Consider the following 21,205-nt stretch of genomic DNA (forward strand, 5'->3'; position numbering starts at 1 on the left):
TCATTCTGCCTGCATTTCTGCCTGCTTCCCTTGATTTAAAAAAGGGGAGTGCCTGGCACACCCAGCACACACCCCATGCACGCCCATAGGAGGGGCCCTTTAAATCTGAAAGCAAGTCTAAGTCATTCTTCTCCACAACACACCATTTAAACCCTGTCTCTGATAGAAGATGAAATTCAATCTATTTCGTTTCAAAAAAAAATCATGTGCCTGCCGTCTTTCAGTTTACAAAATAAAATAAAATCCCAGGACAACCACCAGCAAAGTAAAACAATATTGAAGACACAATCAAGCGATACATAAAAAAAAAAGCTTAGCACTGGAGGAACAGAGCAATAAATGGCGGGGCAAACCAGACTTGACACTAAATGCATCTTTGCAACTATGGCGCAGAGACTGGTTGTTTTTACATGCAAATTGCATCTCCTGGGGGGCAGCTAATAATTAAGATGAGAGGAGGCATGGAGAGGGAGTTTAACCCTTTCTTTCCCTGTTGCGATCCTGAGGAAAATACCTCTTCTGAAGTTTGCATTTGTTTTTTTGGGGGGGGGGGGAGGGAAGAGACCATACACTGGAGGTAGTTGCCTTATAATGAGTCAGATCATTGGCCCCTTGAGCTCAATATTGTCTGCACTGACTGGCAGAGGCTTCGCAAAGTTTCAGGCAGGGGTTTTCCCCAGCCCTACCTGGAGGCACTTAAGATTGAACCTGGAACGGACCCTCTGTAAAACCCTCTACAGGTTTAGTTGCTAAATCACATTTAAGGTCAAGCATAGCTTGCCCGGCAGTGCAAACCACCAGCTAAATGTTAACTAGGTAACATGCTAGTTACATAAGAAGGTTGTCGAAAAGTACATCAGATATCATGTCAGGTGAAGTATCTTGGCACCAGCACATCTAGGAGGGAGGGGGATAGAATAATCCGGAGGAATTCCAACAGAGGTTCAAAGCATGCACACTTAGAGCCAGCGAGTCAATGTGATGTTGCAAGTAGAGTATCAGATTAGGACTTGGGAGATCAGGTTTATTAGCTAATCCCTCTTCCGTGGAAATTGTAGCTCAGTGAGGATGATAGGGGTCTCCTAACAACTCTTAGGGTTCTTCCCAAAGAAGAGTTCCTGGGATGCTTTGGCAGCAAGAGGGCGGGGAGCAATGACTGCTCAAACTAGTATGATACTGCTTAAATGTATACTGGAGATGGGGTCTCAGTTACAGGTGATCCCTAGCAAATCCACATCATGTCCCATAACTTTTCATATCTTAATTACTGTGATTTCTAGGTTGCCTTCCTAGGAGCATATGGGCAGAAATAAGAAACACTTCTACCCGTTCGGAACATAGGGAGAGTTGCCTGGTAACCAGGCCCTGAAACACTCTAGCTGGTGGCTTTTGTATTACTATTATTATTATTATTAAAATCAGATATGGAGCACAGCTATACCACCTGAGTGATCAAGAGGTTTTACACCCATTGTCTCAGAATTTGTTAACCCCACTTAAGTGAGAGTTTCTCCCAGTCCCACAAATTTATCTTGGTTAAAGCCACCAGGTGCATCCATCAGAGGCAATTATCAAACCAGAAGCATCTTGGTTTATGACTCACTTCCTGAGTTTATTTATTTCATAGATCTATAGCAGTGATGGGGGACCATTTTCCACCTGAGGGACACTTTTCTAGGTGAACTTCTAAGAGCACCAGGTCAGTGTTGGGCAAGGCCAGAAGCAAAAGTGGTCAGAGCAATGGGTGCAAATTCAATCTTTGTACACCAGGCTTAGTTCCTGCACACACTCATGAAGGTTTCAGTTCAACTCAGTGTTTGACTTGCATGGCTTGCATTTCTCCCTTTAGGATATATAGAGCTCAATATTCAACTCAAGTCTTCTCTCCACCAGATCAGAGTTGGCCAAACCAAGACCATTATTATCCAGTTCCTCTGAGTTGGCCAGACATTTCCATAAAGACGGAATGAAAGTTTTTGCTCAGTTCTGAAACATCAATCAAACTGGCTTCAGAAAGTTTCATGCTCACTATCTCATACTTCAGTATTGCCTCTCACTTTGGGATTTTCCGCCTCAACTGCCCTGAAATTCAATAGCTACTTGGATAAACAGCTCTCACAGACAACAACAGCTAGACGACTGAGTTTATTACAGAGCACGGTCATCATCCATGGGGGCGGGCAGGGCCTGTGGCAAACTGCAGTTCTGTTCCCTAAAATGGCCATGAGTGCAAGAGAGCAACTCCTATAAACACAGAAATTGGTCATTTTCTAAGGTACAGGGCAGCCCTGCTTTGCATCTCTGGAGGATGCTGCTAGCAGTAAGGTGGCAACTATCTAGGCCAGGTAACTCCAACTTTCTCAGACCTAGGGCCCACTTTGAACCCAGACACGCATTTGGAGACCCATTGTATGCTGGATCAGGCTGCGACCCACCAGTTGTTGGCCAGTGAGCTAGGCCAGCAAGGGAGATAACCACCCATCACCAACAGGCTCAATAGCTTCTGCTGCACATATACGGACCTGGGTTAGGGAAGAGATTACAACAAATGCCCAAATAAGGATGGGTTGATTCCAGGGCATCAGTTGGTTGAGGGGGAGCCTTCTTGATGTCTTTGACTGAGAAACCGAGAAGGAGAATCATCTTTGCCTAACGCCTACCGTGCAGTGAAGGAGGAAAGAACCACACACAGACAAATAACAACAATAGTGGCATTAATTTTTTAACCATTAGTATTAACCACAGACAGAGATATTTCCTCTTTGCCTTTTCACAGCGGACCAACAGGTTACTAAATCAGCAAAAGACTAGAAGTGGCAGCAAGACCACTGCTTTCCTAAACACGCGCCACCTGCACCCCACAAGGCAAGGGATTTAAAAGCCTGGGGAAACTGGTGGGCACCACTAGCAACTGCAGTGTTTTCCCACTTTCTGGACGCCGCCGCCACCACCAAGCGGCTGACTCAGACCGCAACCGTACACCCACATTTATTAGCGGTGAGCCCCCATCCTTCCTCTAAAAACAGCGTGACTTACTTCCGACAAGGGACTGCGCTGCAAAAGCGGCAGATCCCTGCGCCCTTTCCCGGGAGTAAAGTCCCCGTTGAAGGAACACTGAGACTTACTTCCGAGGAATCAGCCCAGAGGATGGCTGCAATCCAAAACAAACACGCGCGAGTACACACGCACACACAAAAGGAGAACGCTCCTTGGAGAGCTGCGTCGTCTCCTCTCGAGTAACCCGCGCCGCGCTGGCAAGCGACAACCTGTCCCCCTGCTCACGCCACCTCTCCCCCTCTTTTTACAGCTGGTGACCAGCTCCATCCCGCGGCACCTTAAACACACACACACAAAACCACAAAAACCCGCGCACGCCCCCCAGGAAATAGGAGGAGCCCTTGTTTGATTGTGCGCCCACAGATACCCCAGAGCGCCCAGCAAGCTCCGCACACGCCCAACACAAGCGGCGCTGGGAATGGGGTTCGCGGGTGAGGCGGGGGGATCTTTGGCTTCCCGTGATGATCAGAATGGCGTGGGAGATTAAATAAAGAGAATACACCCCCCCCCCAAAAAACAGCCGCCAACTTCATCCTTGTAGCCATTGACAGCCCTTTTCAGCTGCTTGGCGTACGACTCTCTCGCGCTATTTTCTTCCGATGGCCCCCCTTCCTCTCCCTCCCCGGGCAGAAAACCCCACGAAGAGCCCGGCAAGTGCCAACTCACAACTCCCAGCGTGATGTCCTCAGCGGTCGGAGTGGGCGCTGCCAGGGTCCGCCGCGAAGCCAGGCAGAAGGCGAGCATCAGAAACATCTCCTGCGGGAAAGCACTCTGCCGGGGGGGCCCGCTCCACAGCATCCCTCCTGCGCTTAGGCCACCGCCGCCTCCTGCAGCTGCCGAGGCTCCTCAAAGGAAGGGGGCAGAGGGCGTCCACCACAGCCGAGCCGAAGCGGGAGAGAGGCGGGCGGCGACATCCGAGCTCCGCGGCCTCCGGGTAGCGCCGCCGCCGCCGCCGCTGCTGCTGCGGGAGCTGCTGTTGGCCACGCCGCCGCCGGCCCGCCACCTCGGGCGTCAAGAGGCAAGCAGTGGGGAGGACATCGTACGTCCTTGCTCTCTGGCTCGCGTTCCTGGCGGGAGAGTGCAGGGAGTCGAAGGCGAGAGGGGAAGGATTTGAAAATGAAAATAAAGGACAGATCCGAAGGTGTAAAAGAAAAAGGCAGCCAAACGCTCCAACTTTTTTACGCGCGCCGGGCTCCCTTCGCAGCGCAGCCGCGCGCCTTCGGGGAAGCGAGCGGGAGATGCACGCCAAAGCGACGGAGCCCTCGCTTCTCGGACCGCAAGAAAACAGAGAAAACCTGTTGGCAGTGGGTCCCTTTCACCGCGCCCGCCCCTTCCCTCTTCTCTTCTAAAAAGGGTAATAGAATAAAATCCAGCTCCGGATTGCGCTACGCGCCAGCCACTCCAAGCAGCGCGAACACCGGCGAGCAAACCACGTCGAGGAACCGCCGCCGCTCCGCTCTCGCTCGTCTCTGAAGGCGGCACAGCTCCAGCCGGGGAAGTCCTTCGGCTGAGGAGGCGGCGAGAGGCGAAGGAGGGCGGCGCTAAGGGGAAAGAGGAGGGGCCGGCTCAGTCTCGGGAAAACGCTCCCTCGGTGGGCAGCGAGAAACCGAGGCGGTGGTGTGCTGCTGCCGCCGCCGCCACCAGCGCCTCCTCTTCCAGAAGCAGCCATTGGCTACGACCCGAATTCACGTTTCCTTGGGCATAAGGCACCCACCCCCACGCCCGTTCTCACGGAGGTTCGCTCTCCGCCTCCAGGGGCTCGCGGGGCTGCGATCCGACGCGCACTTTTTTGGAGAGCTCCATGGAATTAAGGGGGACGGTCGACCTCCGAAGAAAGGGGCGCGCGGGATCAGGCGGCGCGCGCGTCTCTTCTGGGAGAGCATTGGGGCCGCTGCTGCAGTTTCCGCCAGCGAGGCTTCGGGCACCTTGGACTGCTTCCCAACGCGGCTGGTTTAGGCCGTCGAGGTGCCAGGATCAGTCCTTGGGCCAATCCCTGGCTGTGCCATGAGTCCCCCTCCCTTCCTCCGCTGCCCTCCATTTTTCTTATCAAACATCTCCAAGCGCCTGGGGGTTAGCATTTAACCCAAAGGTGCGATACTCACAGCGCCATCGCACCTATATTTGCTTAAAAGGAAGCCACGCTGTGAGAAGAATTTGCCCGTCCTCAGCGTATTTCATGTCCATTTGTGTGTGTGTGTGCGCGCGCGCGCGCGGATTTGGTTCAGGTTCCTGTATTCTTCACACTTTCCGTGTTGAAAACAGGGACGTGTTAGTGTAAATCCCTTACTCTCACTCCCAGAATGATTTGTTGAGCCTTATTTTAAGGCTTGTACTGCACCTTCTCAAACTGTGTGATATAGAAGCCTACTGTCCCCCTATTTGAGTGCTAAGAACATCTTTGTTCCTTGGGTGAGATTGCAAACATATATAGAGCCAGTGTGGTAAAATGGTCAGAGTGTTAGACTAGGACTTAAGATACCAGCCTTGAAGCTCCCTGGGTAACCTTGGGAAAGTACTCATCATCTCTCAGCCTAACCTACCTCACTACCTGTTGTGAGGATAAGATGCCACCCTCATTAAACTTACTACAGGGCCAACTGCATAGGACTGGGTTCATATTCCTAGGTGAGAATGAGGTTTTCAGCGAAGGGAGATATGCAGTTCTATGCTTAGGTATTCTAAGTACCATTTAACTTTGCAAGGGTTGCCAGTATGGGTTTAAAAAATATCCAGAGAGGAAATTTTGATTGGCCAAGGGGTCTATGTCTATGTTTGCATGTCCTGGAGTGGAACCTGGTAGATTAAGGGTTCAGTCAATTTAGTATTTCATTTGTTATTGGTTGTGTGGATCCTCTATGCTCAGAAGCAAGAAGGCTGCCATCATAACACCACTTACTTAAGAGTAAGCTCCATTGAGTTGACACACACTATAAGCCACTAACTAACATTTGTCAGATGGCAACACATTGCAGGGGGGAGGGGAGTTATTACCTGCATGCCCTACTTGTGGGCATCTGATTGGCCACTGTGAAAATCAAGATGCTGGATCACATTTGGTCTAATCCAGCAGGGATCTCATTAGTTTTGTATTTCAAGTGTTTCAGTTTGGCTCACAGACCCCTAAAATAAAGAATACACATTTGATAGACTGGGAAACGAGCAGAGTGAAATAAACAACACACACAAAAATGTTAAGCATGGTATATATAAGATTAGTAACATTGCAGAACATTCCTAAGTAATGATATACAGTCATACTTCGAGTTAAATGTGCTTCGGGTCGAGCGCGCTCGAGTTGCGCTCCGCGGCAACCCGGAAGTAACTGAGCGTGTTACTTCCGGGATTCGCCGCTCGCACATGCACAGATGCTCAAAATGACGTCATGTGCATGCACGGAAGCGTCAAAACGTGACCCGCGCACGCACAGACATGCCGTCGTGTCTTGCGTTCCGTTTGGGATGCGAACGGGGCTCTGGAACGGATCCCGTTTGCATCCCGATGTACCACTGCAATAACTTTAGACTCAAAGCAACTCCATTCATTCTTTAAATTTCTTTACCGCCCTTCATCCAAGGATCATGGGGCAGTTTACAAAAATACATAACAGAATAATGAACAGAATACATCCCTGCAGAGATAGACGTACCCTTGTTGTCTATGAAAATCCTTCAATAAAAACAGTTGTGTTTTTTTAAAAAAACAACAATTTACCCCCACCCCCCACCCCAGTTTAATTAGCCAAAGGCCTGTTTGAAAAGAAATGTTTTCACTTGGTGCCTAAAGATGAAGGTGCCAGGCAAGCCTCTCTGGAGAGAGCATTCCACAAACAGGGGGCCACTACAGAAAAGGCCTGTTCTCGTGTTGACGCTCTTCATGCTTCTCATGGAGAAGGCACATGAAAAAGGGTTTCAGACGGCTATTGCAGGGTTCGGGTGAGACAGTCCTTGAAGTTTTGCAGTCTGGAGCCTTTTAAGGCTTTATAGGGCAATGCTAGCACTTTGAATTGGGCCCAGAAACTAATTGGCAGTTCCTGCAGTTTGGCCAAAAGTTCCTTGCCCTGGCCACTGAATTCTGCACCAGTTGAAGCTTCCAAACTGTCTTCAGAGGCAGCCCCACATATAACACATTGCAGTACAGTGGTACCTCGGGTTAAGAACTTTTTTCATTTCAAAGTATAGATTCACCCCCCCCCCAATTGATCTAAAGCAGTGATGGTCAAACTTGACCCTCCAGCTGTTTTGGAACTACAGTTCCCACCATCCCTGACTACTGGTCCTCCTGTTAGCTAGGGATGGTGGGAGTTGTAGTCCCAACAGCTGGGGGGCTAATTTTGGGCATCAATGATCTAAAGGCACATGAGACTATCACCCGGCTCAGAGCTAAGCAGGTTTCAGTCTGTTCAGTACTTGGGGACCACATGTATGCAATTTTGGGTTGTGACCTGATGGCTGCAGTCACATAGGCTGGGTTGAACTAGAACACCGTGTTTAAGTTGAAAACAATCAAAACACCTGCAAGGGAAACAACTACAGTGGTACCTTGGGTTAAGAACTTAATTCGTTCTGGAGGTCCGTTCTTAACCTGAAACTGTTCTTAACCTGAGGTGCCACTTTAGCTAATGGGGCCTCCTGCTGCCGCTGCACTGCTGCTGCGCGATTTTTGTTCTCATCCTGAAGCAAAATTCTTAACCCAAGGTACTATTTCTGGGTTAGCAGAATCTGTAACCTGAAGCATCTGTAACTCGAGGTACCACTGTAATCCAAGGCCGGATTAAGACATTTAGAGGCCCTAAGCACTTAAAAGATTTTGGTGCTCCCATATAAAACTATAGTTCAAAATATAAACAATAGTAAACCGTAAAATATTGACCTCTACCATTATTTTATAAAGTTCAGCTTAACTGAATATTGTTTCTACACCCCCCGAACTTGTGCCATACATATCGTGGGAGCCTTTTTTGTGGAACTTGCTTCAGCTGCACCATATGATCGATGGTAAATCTGGCAATGGAAAATTTCTGTAGTGCCCCTCTTCCCTTGATGCATGTGCTTATTTTGCTTAATGGTTAATCCTGCTGTTAATCTAATCTTCCCCTTAATATCAGTGGTCTTGTTTTAATGGATGCAGCAAGTACGTATGGGTTAACAAGGCTTAGCATTTTTATCTCAGGGAGTAAAATAGCCTTAACAGTTTTAAATCCTCACCATGCACACACACAAACATAAGACCCATTGAGTTCAAGGGTTCTTACTCCCAGGTAGCTGACTAAGGGTGCCGTTTTAGAATGCATCTCCTACCCACTGACTGGGTATGAGCCCCATTGAATGCAGGTGGATTTACTTCTGTGTACCCGGGCTGAGGAACCATTTTCAGCCCTTCCAGAGGCCGCTTACCCATGAGGGACATGCAAGAGTGGGAGGAGCAATATATGTGGATTTTACCTTTGTACAATAGCTAGTTTCTACACATACTCTCAGGGATGTGGGTGGCGCTGTGGGTTAAACCACAGAGCCTAGGACTTGCCGATCAGAAGGTCGGCGGTTCAAATCCCTGTGACGGGGTGAGGTCCCGTTGCTCGGTCCCAGCTCCTGCCAACCTAGCAGTTCAAAAGCACATCAAAGTGCAAGTAGATAAATAGGTACCACTCCGGCGGGAAGGTAAACGGTGTTTCCGTGTGTTTCCGGTTTGCCAGAAGCGGCTTAGTCATGCTGGCCACTTGACCGGGAAGCTGTACACCGGCTCCCTCGGGCAATAAAACGAGATGAGCACCGCAACCCCAGAGTCAGCCACAACTGGACCTAATGGTCAGGGGTCCCTTTACCTTACACATACTCTCACCCTTTGTATCCTCTACCCAGACAAGCAAGAGACCCATCAGAGTCCACGGGCACGTTCTAGTCAGGCAAAAGCACTCAAGGAGGGTGCAAAACAGGGGCAGTAAGGGGTGTGGCCTGGGGGGGGAGATCCAAGGGTCTGGCAGAGAGGTCTGAAGGTTCCCTACCGCTATGATCAAGGACTGTACAATGGTACCTTGGTACTCAAACAACTTGGAACCCAAACACTGCAAACCCGGAAGCAAGTGTTCCAATTTGCGAACTTCTATTGGAAGCCAAACATGCTCCGTTTTGAGTGTTACGCTTCTGATTTGAGTGTCACGCTTCCGTTTTGAGTGTTATGCTGAGGTCAGTCTGTTTTTGCTATTTATTTTGCGTTTTTGTTTTTGCGGCTCTTTTGGTTTTGTTTTTGTGACTGTGTGGAACCCAGTTCAGCTACTGACTGATTGATTGTGTGACTGCACTGCATTGTTTATTGCTTTCATTTTATGGATCAATGGTCTCGTTAGAGGGTAAAATTCATGTTCATTTGCTGCTTTAGGGGTTGTTTTTAAAAGTCTGGAATGGATTGATCCATTTTGCATTACTTTCTATGAGAAAGCACGCCTTGGTTTTGGAACGCTTTGGTTTTGGAACGGACTTCCAGAACAGATTAAGTTTGAGAACCAGGGTACCACTGTACCGTAAAAGAATGTGGCTCCATCCCAGTGCAACATGGCTGGGTTGTGAGGAAGACAGCAAGTCGGAGGGGTGGGGGAAGAATGAATTGTTGCTCTTGATTGGCAATTCACTTTCTTGCAGCAGATGAAAGCAAGCCGCATTTGTTTCAGCTGTGCCAAGGCAGATTTATTTTAATAATTCAAAATACTTCCAGGGCAGGAGATGCTTGCCACAGGCTAAATGTGCAACTGCTTGCACTCATTCAAAGTGCTCCTCTCTGCCTTCTTGCTCCCCAGTGTCACAGCCCTTCACTCTGGCAGAGAAATACAAGCTCCCCCTGATCCCAAAGAGCCACTTGCCAGCCCGCAATGCAACCCTTCCTTCTCGGATAAGTCTTTGGTCTGGCACTGTTTGGAGTTACAAGGCACGACCTGCCAGCCAGCGTTTCTAACGAGCTTTGGGTATCAGCACACAAGGAAAGCATCGGCAGGCCTCATTACATCGTGTTTATATATGCTGGAAGGAGGACAGCAGCTCCAAGAGCTCAACAGGCACATCGGTGCCTTTGAGACTGGCTGAGTCTGGGCTCAGCAGTCACAGAGACTTGATGCAGCTGGTGAAGGAGGTAGATGTGAGCAACCCCCCCCCCACACCAATGCCCAGGCTACAATATACCACTTAACCCCCATCAGTGCCATCAAACTGTCTCTCACTGTGCCATTAAGATTATGAAAGTGCCATCAGTATAGCAGCAGCAGCAGCAGCAGCAGCAGCAGCAGCAGCAGCAGCAGAAGAAGAAGAAGAAGAAGAAGAAGAAGAAGAAGAAGAAGAAGAAGAAGTTATTTATACCCCGCCCATCTGGCTGGGTGGGGACGCGGGTGACACTGTGGGTTAAACCACAGAGCCTTGGACTTGCCGATCAGAAGGTTGGCAGTTCGAATCCCCACAATGGGGTGAGCTCCTGTTGCTCGGTCCCTGCTCCTGCCAACCTAGCAGTTCGAAAGCATGTCAAAGTGCAAGTAGATAAATAGGTACCGCTCCAACGGGAAGGTAAATGGTGTGGTACCTATTTATCTACTTGCACTTCGTGTTTTTGAACTGCTAGGTTGGCAGGAGCAGGGACCAAACAACGGGATCTCACCCCATCGCAGGGATCCAAACCACCAACCTTCTGATCGGCAAGTCCTAGGCTCTGTGGCTTAACCCACAGCGCCACCCACGTCCCTTATTAATGTCTGTACTTACTGACAAACACCATCTCTCCAAGGTTTCTGGCAAGGGTCTCTCCCTGTCTTAACTGAAGATGCCAGGGATTGAACCAGAGACCTTCTGCATTCAAAGCAAATGTTGAGCAGCAACCTTTCTCCACAACGCCTTGTGGATTTTCTGGAGTTACCGGAAAGCTGATTCTCAATCTTCCCAGGAAAGCGGCCTTACCCAGAAATGATTAAACATTCATCTTTCATATCCTCTCTTATTGTGAAATTGCGCTAGGATTCTCAGCAGGTTTTTCCGCTTGCCTGTACCTTTTAATTTCTCCATTCTCTTCTGCTATCAATCTTTCATTATAACCGTGTTATTTAACCAGCTAACATTAGTTAGCATACGAGAGGTGCGGGATGGGAGTCGAATCATGTTGAATGTGAATAACATACATTTTTATATGAAGTTACATTAGGCTGTGCTTGTCAGGAACAATTATGCTTAGGGGAAAGTGCCAAGAAGGCCCTTCTCAGGGGGGCTGTTGGACTTCTGCTGTGATGCAAAGAAATCCTGGTAAAATGGAGCAGACAAGACCTTCAGAATTTCCAATTAAAAGAAACTATAATTTTGGATCCAGGACGGGGGACCCTTATTTTTCTTTTCTTTTTTTTTAATAAATGTTTATTAAAATTTTCCATCTTAATAAAAAAGTCAAAAAAAAGAAAGAAAGAAAAAAATTGAAAAACACATAAAGTTTACAATCCGTATTTTCAATGACATATTTCCCTGACTTCCCCACACCTCCCCTTCTTATATTCCAATTCAAATTGTTAGTTCAACAAGTTCTCATCCCCAATTTTTAACCTTTTTATATTTAGTTCATTTTAAAGAAAAAACCAATTTTAACTTATAAACATCCATATTTATACATCAGTACTCATTCTTAAAACCTTTTTCTAAAGTCGACCCAAATTCCCTTCCACAAATTCCCCAATTTTCTTACTAATAACAAAACAAAATGAAAAAAAACACCAGATTATAAATATACACCCTTTGGATTCCCAAACCCCACCACCCCCTTTCCCGGTTTCGATCCCCAACAAATGTCCATCAGTCTTAATCTACTATCAGCCTGGAGACCTCACATCCGAGGCTCTTAATTCTCTCTCAATTCCTCTCTGCCGGTTTTTTTGATAGTCTTTAGTATTAAACACCAGATCTCGGAGAAGCTCTGTCCCCATAAAGTCCATGTTTCTTCCAGCCAGACCTCCATACTTAAAAGTGGAGCCCAAATCTTGTTTCTTACTCCTTTTAAGTCCAATTGTCCCGAAAGCTCCAACTTCCACCTTGATCAAATTTGTAATCCATAGGTCTTCAGATCTCCACATAAGGAGATCTCTCCATTCTTCAATCTCCAATTCAAACCAGATTTTCATCATCCAGTACTTGTTTTCCTTTGTAATCATCATGTCAGGCCTCTGGCTCGATTTCTTATTTTCCTTTGTAACCATCATGTCAGGTCTCTGGCACTCCTTTGTCATCTGCAAAATTACAGCTCCTCCTTCCTTTTCTTCAGAAACAACATATGTCTCCTTCTCCACACTCTCAAAACTCTCAAGTTTCTCTTTTTGTCCAGCTGCATGGGCTTCCTGAGTCAAATCCTTATCAAATTCAATGATATTATTTACTGTTAAGTTCAGAGTTGCAACATTTGTAGCCAAAACATCCATTTGGCCTTGTAACTTTCCCAAGAGAGCAAAAGCTCTGTCCAATCCAGCTTGAATTTTCCCTCCTCCAGCCATTCTTGTAATGTCCCAAATCCCCCTCTAGAGCGATTTTGGTAACTTAGTATTCTTTCCAGTTCAAATCCAAAAGTCAAGTTAGTTTGTATCAGTTCTGCCTTGTTTTCAACAAAATATAACCAAATTGCAACAAATATTTCCAGCAGAGACAGCAGAAACAAAGTTCTCTTTTTCCTTCTTGACAGCTAATTTTGACAGCTGTCAAACTCTTCTATATCTCCTCAACAGGCTCTCTCACAGATCACTCCCGGGTCCGGGGGGGGTGGCACTTCAGCTCTCAAAATTAGCTCTTATCCTCCGATAAGGTTATTTATGCTTATACTGCCAAATCGTGAAATTAATATCTTTTACCCAATAAAAAAAAAGAAATTCTCTCGACCTTAGTTAACTAGTCCTTGCTTTAAATTATTTACAAGACGGGGAGGCGGACTTCCTGTTTGCACCTTCCCCGATCGTGCCAAATTCAACAAAAAAATTTCCTTTACAAGTCCAATTTCCGTACTACTCACGGGTTGTTACTTTTAAAGTCCAATTGTTCACAAGAAGAAGTCAGCGCTCTCTGACCATGGCATGCGGCTTCACTCCGCAGGAGGAGCAGTCGACTCTCAGCACCGCGCCGCTCACCCCGTCCCCCGTTCCGAAGCCTTTAAAAAGGCTCCTTCGCAGGTTGGGGGGCGCAAATGGTGCCCGCTGAGTCACCAGGTTCACAGGCTTCAGCGCCTGTGATTTCTGAGGGTCCCCGCGTCGCCGCAGTGGCCAGACCCAGCTCCTGCGCAGCCGATTCCCTCCGGAGCTCGGAGGGAATCCGCCATTAGCCGATCGCGCTAACCCGGAAGTCCTGGGGGACCCTTATTTTTCAGACTGGCACAACAGATTGTAATGAAAGGGCACAAGGAATCTTCTAATCCGGTGGTTCTCGACCTGTGGGTCCCCAGATGTTGTTGGACTACAACTCCCATCATCCCTGAGCTCTGGCCTTGCTAGCTGGGGTGATGGGAGTTGTAGTCCAACAACATCTGGGGACCCACAGGTTGAGAAAGTCTGTATCTATTGAAGAATGTTAATTGCTCAGATAAGCCTTGGCGTCCAGCCCGCCTCGGCTGCGCAGTTCTGCTGGGCCTCCGGACTTCAAAGGCCACATTCCAAAGGCTCTGAGCAAACGCAGAGTTTAACGAGCGGCAAGAGAAAGCTGCAAGCTCCAATGCGTTCTTCAGTGTGCTTAAATAAAATCCACTCAGGATATTAGCAGCTAGAAGCAGTTTTTATTTACAGCAGACTATCCATTGTCTATCACAGCGAACAGCATCGTGAAAACACGTCCTCTCTCCTCAAAAGCGAAAGTAGAGAGAAAGAACAAAGGCTGGAGACTCTCGGATATGACGTGTCTCCCCCCTCCTCCCAATTTGTAGGCAGGGCGTACACTCTGAGCTGTTTAACCCTGTAAGCTCAGGTTCTCCTCACATCTATTCCCTTTCCTTCGTCCTGCCAGCGTCCTGCCTGGGTAGACCACTCATGCTAGAGGCTATCAAGTAAGCTGCTAACCACCACCTCCATGTTTCCAGGGATCAAAGGGAAATATTTACAAGGTGACACAAGGTTAGCATCCGCCTCTTTCCATATGAACCTATCCGGATCTTGAGATCATCTTCTGAGGTCCTCCTTCGTGTGCTTCCTCCTTGAGAGGTGCGGAGGCTGGCAACACAAGAACGGACCTTCTCTGCAGTGGCTCCCCATCTGGCTGTTTCATATGCCACCTGTACACCCAAACCACACCATGCACCAAATTAATGTAACACAAAGATCTGGCTGGTTCAAGGAGGATATAGAGGGGTGTGTGTAGAAACTAGCCTACAATTGCAAAGGTGAAGTGTGCATTCCTTGCTGTGCCTCTGGTCCTGCTGACCACAACAGGTATGTGATCCCCGGAAGACATGGTATGTTACTGCAAAAGGTTCCTCACCTCTGCATTTGGCTGCCAGGTCACCATCCACCCACATCTCAGCCATGCTAGTGAAAGCAGCCCGGAGGGGCTGTAGCTTAGTGGTGTGGCCTCTGCTTTGTATGGAGAAGGTCCCAGGTACAATCCACAGCATCTCCAAACAGGACTGGGGAAAATTTGCTGAATGTGTGGAGGAAAACGTAAACACATTGCAGAGTTCGCCAAAAATAGAACAGAGGCAATTGTACTTCATCCAGCAGAGCTTTACTGCTACTGAAGGCAAATGAGCATAATGGTCACAAATCCAATGCATTCAGGATTGGCACAGTCCATAAGAAATCCAGTTGCAGCAGACTTCTCTAAACTTAACAATAACTTATAAGACTAAACCTTAACACTATACAATGGTACCTTGGGTTACAAACTCTGCTAACCTGGAAATAGTACCTTGGGTTAAGAAATTTGCCCCAGGATGAGAACAGAAATCGCGTGGTGGTGGCATGGCGGCAGTGGGAGGCCCCATTAGCTAAAGTGGTACCTCAGGTTAAGAATGGTTTCAGGTTAAGAACAGACCTCTGGAACGAATTAAGCATCTCGGAAGCTGAACATTTCGGTTTTCGAATGCCGAAAACCCATAAGTACTGGTAATTGCTTCCGTTTTCAAAAGCGCCCCATAAGTCAAACGGCTTCCATTGCATCCCTCCCCCCATTTTTCTCAATTGAAATTGCAGACGGCCCTTTGCACCTTGGTTTTCAAATGTTTCAGAAGCTGAATAGTCTTCTGGAACAGATTACCGATATGTTCTAAAACCAAGGTTCCCTATGTATACAGAACAGAACCCCACACCAGAACAAAGAGATAGAAAGAGAAAGTGAGGGAAGCACAGGCTCCTTCTGGCCTGACTATTATAGTCAGCATGACCTTGACAGGAAGGATAACAGAAGCAGTTTAAACCATCTGCACTCAGCTTCACGGAAGGAATAACCCAAACATCAGAAACCTGCTGCCTGCTTCTTTCACATAGAAAGAAACCTTCCAGAGCGCTCTTGAACTAAGTAGAACGGTGTTATGTACTGAGTTGAATAGGATCCAAACTGCAGCAGTCTGATTGGTCCTAGAACAATAGGATCCAAAAGGCAGCAGTCTGATTGGTCCTAGAACAATAGGATTCAGAATGCAGCAGTCTGATTGGTCCTAGAACAATGCAGCAGTATGATTGGTTGGCAGGAACCACCCAATCATGCTCCAGATAGAAGTGAATCCACAACCTGATTGGCTTACAGTAGAATTCCGGAATTAGCCAATCATGTGCAGCCCATTGTGTAAATAATGTATATAAAGCAGATACTTTGAGGGGACTTTGATTCATTCCTCCTCACCACTATGAGCTGAATAAAGAGCATGAAATCACTTTGCGACTCTGAGTATATTTCAAACAGGAAAGATCTCTACACATCAGATCAATACTTTCTGTACTAAGAAATGCAAACTGACAAAATTATCTGCCTGAAACTGCAGAGAGTTGCTGCTAGTCCAGTGTAGGCAATGCCGGACTAACTGGACCAATGGTCTGACTCAGCCCAAGTCAGCTTCTGAGGTTACAGAGTAATAGAATTGTAGAGTTGGAAGGGGGCACAGGGGTCATTTAATCCAAACCCCTGCAATGCAGGATTCTTTTTGGTGAACACGGGGTTCAAGCAAACAACCCTGGGATTAAGAGTCTTGTGCTCTACTGACTGAACTATCTCTCTGTCCTCTGCTTCTTGCTTAGGACCTGATTCGCCTTGCCATTTTATTTCAGGAAGGAGGCACATTTCCCTGTTTCCCTTCACAATGGCTGGCTGGCTGGCTGGCTGGCTGAGCACAACTGCTGATGGGCTGGGGGTTGAGGAAGGGGCGGAAGCTATCATTGCTCAGCGGATTAGCTGATTAGAACCATCCAGAATTTAACAGCGAGAGAAGGCATGATCACAGAGTAGTCAGTGGAAAAGCTGAGGCACATCTATAACGCAGCAAATATGTCTGGCGCGCGTCACTGTAATTGGAAAATTAAATTGTCCAGTTGTGGTGGTGTATGTTAAAGCCCGCCAACAACATTCGGCATTTTCCATACAGTGCATATGGCTGCTAAGCAATTAAGCCACTTTTTGTTCACGTTTAATAAAGGAGCTTAAGGTGACATATTGTATATGTTTCTCCCGCCTCCTCATTTAATCCCCACAACAACCCTATGAGGTAGGTTAGAAGAGAAGAAGAGTTTGGATTTGATATCCCGCTTTATCACTACCTGAAGGAGTCTCAAAGCGGCTAACAATCTCCTTTCCCTTCCTCCCCCACAACAAACACTCTGTGAGGTGAGTGGGGCTGAGAGACTTCAGAGAAGTGTGACTAGCCCAAGGTCACCCAGCAGCTGCACCTGGTTCACCAGATTACGAGTCCACAGCTCTTAACCACTACACCACACTGGTTAGGCTGAGAGGCAGTGCCTGACCCAATGTCACACCCACTGAGCTTCATGGTCAAGTGGGGATTCAATCACTGGTCTCACAGGTCCAACTCCCTACCCAGGCTGGCTCCAGGTTTTCATTCTCACCAGGTCACCAACTAGAACTAGTTTTTAAGTGTCATCAAATTACATTGGCCTAGGACCCACGTACCTACGGGACCGCCTCTCCTGGTATGCTCCATGGAGGACCTTAAGGTCCACAAATGACAACATTTTGGAGGTCCCAGACTGCAAGGTGGTTAGATTGGTCCCAACTAGGGCCAGGGCCTTTTCAGTACTGGCCCCGACTTGGTGGAACACTCTGTCACAAGAGACCAGGGTCCTGCGGGACTTGACATCTTTCCGCAGGGCCTGCAAGACAGAGCTGTTCCGCCTGGCCTTTGGTTCGGACTCAGTCTGACCCTTATGTTTTCCCTCCCCTTATGGTTTTGATCTATGGGCTACTTTTAAAATGAGGCTGCATTTTAAATTGTATTTTAACCTGTATTTTAAATTGATCCCCTCCCCCATTATGTTTTTATTGTAATTTTATTGGTGTTAGCTGCCCTGAGCCCAGCTCTGGCCGGGGAGGGCGGGGTATAAATAAAATTTACTATTATTATTATTATTATTATTATTATTATTATTATTATTATTATCACCACACTTAAAATGGGCAGATCTGCAGCACTGGAAGTTAGAATTTCTTCTCCTCTGCGACGAAAGCAAACATGTCTGTGCAGAAACTTTCAGTCAGGGTTGTCAAGAGTTCAACAAAAGGTTGCTTTAGGGTTTGTTTGTTTGTTTGTTTGCAGGGGGTGGTGTGTTGTTTTTGTTTTGAGGGAATGTGTTTTGTGGGGGATTTTCTTGGGGAGAAATTAGCACCAAAATGCTGGTGAATTTTCATGAGGATTTTTCAAATTGGTGGAGAAATGTGGAGAACTAAATGTACACATCCTTCCGTCCCTGTTTGTGGACACAAAGTGCTTGAGCAATAACTTTGCACCCATGCCTGACTTGGGCCTCGGAGACCAGGGTTCGAATCCCCACTCATGAAACTCTCTGGGTGTGACCTTGGGCCGGTCGCTGCCTCTCAGCTTACCTTACCTTCACAAGTGTGCTGGGCCCAGGGGTAACCCGTAAAATGTGGTCCAGGACCGGACCAGAATCCGAAGAATCCGCTAGGAGGCAGTCCAAAAGGGCCAAAGCAGGACACGAGGCAGCAAACCAGACAAGGACAGGTGCAGGATCTAGCACACAGCAATGTTGCTCCCACAACTTGGGGCGGGGTCCGACAGCCTTTTATCTTTGTCAGGGTAGTGGCTGGTCCTGATCCCCTGGCGACTCACCTCCCTGTTTTGCCCAAAGGCGAGCACTCCTCCTGCGAGTACTCAGGTCTCTCCTTCTCTCAGACCTTAGTCTCTGCAGATCAGGAGACATTGGTAGGTTACTAGACCCAGGGGCCACCTCAGCCTCCCCTGACCAAACCGGTAGTGGAGCAGCTGTAAGTGATTGCCCAGCTGAAGGCAACGAGGTCATCCCCGCATCTGGAGCCAGGGCAGGCTCAGGCCCCTGACTCAGCCCAGCTGGTGTTTGTTGCAGGGGAACCTGTGCAGACTGGGACTCTTCAGGATTAGGCCCCAGACTTGGTTCAGATGATGTTTGAGGCAAAGGATCCGGTGAAGACTGAGACTCCTCTGGTTCTGAGCCCGAGCCCAAGTCTCAGGTCATCACAACAGGGTTGTTGTGAGGATAAAGTGGGGGAGAGGAAAGCTGTGTACACCACCTCGAGCTCCTTGGAGGAAAGGTGGATTATAAATGCGATAAATAAATAAAACACTGGTCCTCTATTTTGACTGGACTGCTGTAAGACTGTGATTCTGGGATTGCCCCTGCTGCGTCACAGCAGTAGGAGGGTCGAAGGGGGCTCCATGGTGAAACTCCAGGTGCTAAAGGAATATGTGACCCCCTTCCCCTGCAAACCTGAGCTGGAGTTGCCAAACATGGCGACTTCTCTGCAAGTGACCATCCCTTACCATTATTACTAAACACATTTGCCTCCAGCGTATGTATACTCACTTTGCATCCCTCTGCAGGGAAATGTTGATCTGCCTGGAGTCATGTCAACTGCCAAGTGATGCAACTCCTATTAAGAAAGAGATTCTGAAGCTACTTACTTGAAACTTCACCCTGCGTGGTGTTGCTAAGCAATGTCACGCCGCCACAAAAATGCTCCAAGATAAATGCCTTCTTACAACTAGAATGCAGTTGGTTTGTGTGTGTGTGTGTTAAGGCTGAATGGCTTTGACAGAGCAATTGACTGAGAAAAGTCAGAGTCTTGGCTGCTAAGAGGAGCTAATAATTGAAATAAGTTCATGAGAGGCAATGGTGGGGCAGAAAGCGGGGAGTTCAAGTGTAGGTGGAAGGGCCGTCTTTAGCGTATGCACTCCCGGGGTGCAAAGATCCACCCAGTGCCCCGTTGCTTTTCACTGCCGCCGATCGAGAGGGACTGGTATGCAGTAGGTAATAATTTGGCGCCCCACAGAATTTGGCGCCCGGGTGCACCACACCCCTTTCACCCTGGGTAAAGATGGCCCTGGTAGGCGGACTCCAAGCCAATGACAGGCACAATCAACTAATTGCAGTTTTCCCCACCTATGTTCTGGATTATGATATTGGCAGGGTTATGTCCCCCCCCCCCCAATTCCATCCCCAACAATCCCTAGCATGGAATTTACCTTTCAATGGCCATTGCACACTGGGTTGATGCCTTCATTAAGCTATCTACTATGATCCCAGGGTCTTGTTCCTCGTCCATCAGTGACAGTTCAGAACACCCAGGCATGAGACCTCATGAACGTATATGTGAAACTAAGATTTTATGCCCCCACATGCCCCACTTTACACTTGTTTGCCTTGAATTGCATTTGCTATTTTACTACCTATTTGCTCAGTTTGAAGAGATCCTTCTGGAGCGCTTGACAATCTCTTTTTGTTTTAGTAACCCTGGACAATTTAGTATTGTCAGCAAACCTGGCCACTTCACTGCTTACCCCTAACTCTAGATCATTTATGAACAAGAGAAAAAGAACAGGCCCTTATATTTTCTACATCTCTCCTGCTATTTAACCAATTCCTGATCCACAAGAGGACCTCTCCTCTTATTCCACGACTGCCAAGCTTACTCTGGAATCTTTGGTGAGGTACCTTGTCAAAAGCTTTTTGAAAGCCCAAGTACACTATATCAACTGTCTATATGGTTGCTGACACTCTCAAATAACTCCAACAGGTTTGTGAGACGGGACTTGCGCTTGCAGAAGCCATACTAACTCTGCTTCAGCAGGGCTTTTCCCTCTATATGCTTGGTTATTTCATCCTTAATAATACTTGCCACTAATTCTCCCAGGACAGACACCAAGGTAACCAGCCTGTGGTTTCCAAGATTCCCCCTAGATTTCTTTTTTAAAATTGGCACTACATTGGCTACCGTTCAGTCCTTAGGCATGGAGGCTGAACTGAGGGACAAGTTAGAAGATCAGGAATTTCACATTTGCCTTCTTCACATTTGCCATACAGACCTGGTGATTTGTCCTTTCTTATTTTGCCTATTAGGCCTAGAACTTCATCTTTCATCGCCACTACCTGCCCCAGTTCCTCAGACTCCCCTCCTGCAAAAGTTCCTTCAAAAATTGGTTCAGCTTTCTCGGCAAAATGCCAGGTTGCTTGCTGGGTCTAAGGAACAGAACATCTTGCCATGCTAAGTTGTGGCAGGGCGTGTGTCATTGCTGGATCAATGTCTGTTCTTGCATAGCTCTTGCTGTGCCTTTGGACTGCATCTTGCCTATGCACCACACCAATCTGGGCATTCAAGATTTTGGTAAGAACCACAACCTGAGTTTGAGTCCTTCATATAAGGCAATTATAATGGTCTCCCTTTTTCATTTGTAAAAAAGCTGGATGGTACTTGATGCATGAATTATTGCCATAAGGAACCCAGGAGGTCAATAAACCAGAGGCGGAACTTCATCTTTCCCCCCTCTTAATCCATCCTTGGAAATAAATTAAGTGCAAACATTATTTCAGTGTGTGTGTGTGTGTTACTATTTGTACGTCTTTGCTTGCATATGAGATTTTACATGAGGCTACTGATGAACTGTTGCCCTCTCATTATGGACCTTTAATGGGCATTTTGCATTTTCTATCGATGGGAGAAAGATAGAAAAT

General features: G+C 47.5%; 1 protein-coding gene across 1 annotated transcript in view; it reads right to left on the minus strand.

The window, feature by feature from the left end:
* Positions 1 to 4,728, minus strand: part of MMP17 (matrix metallopeptidase 17) — a 150,421-nt gene extending 145,693 nt beyond the window's left edge. The window contains exon 1 of the mRNA XM_083590239.1: positions 3,724 to 4,728. Within this exon, the coding sequence (XP_083446365.1) occupies positions 3,724 to 3,855 (132 nt within the window). The 5' untranslated portion in view covers positions 3,856 to 4,728. The remainder of the gene's footprint in view (positions 1 to 3,723) is intronic.
* Between the last annotated feature and the right edge of the window lie 16,477 nt (positions 4,729 to 21,205).

This window comes from Podarcis filfolensis (genome assembly GCF_964270895.1).
Source record: "Podarcis filfolensis genome assembly, chromosome: 16".
Lineage (NCBI taxonomy): Eukaryota > Metazoa > Chordata > Lepidosauria > Squamata > Lacertidae > Podarcis > Podarcis filfolensis.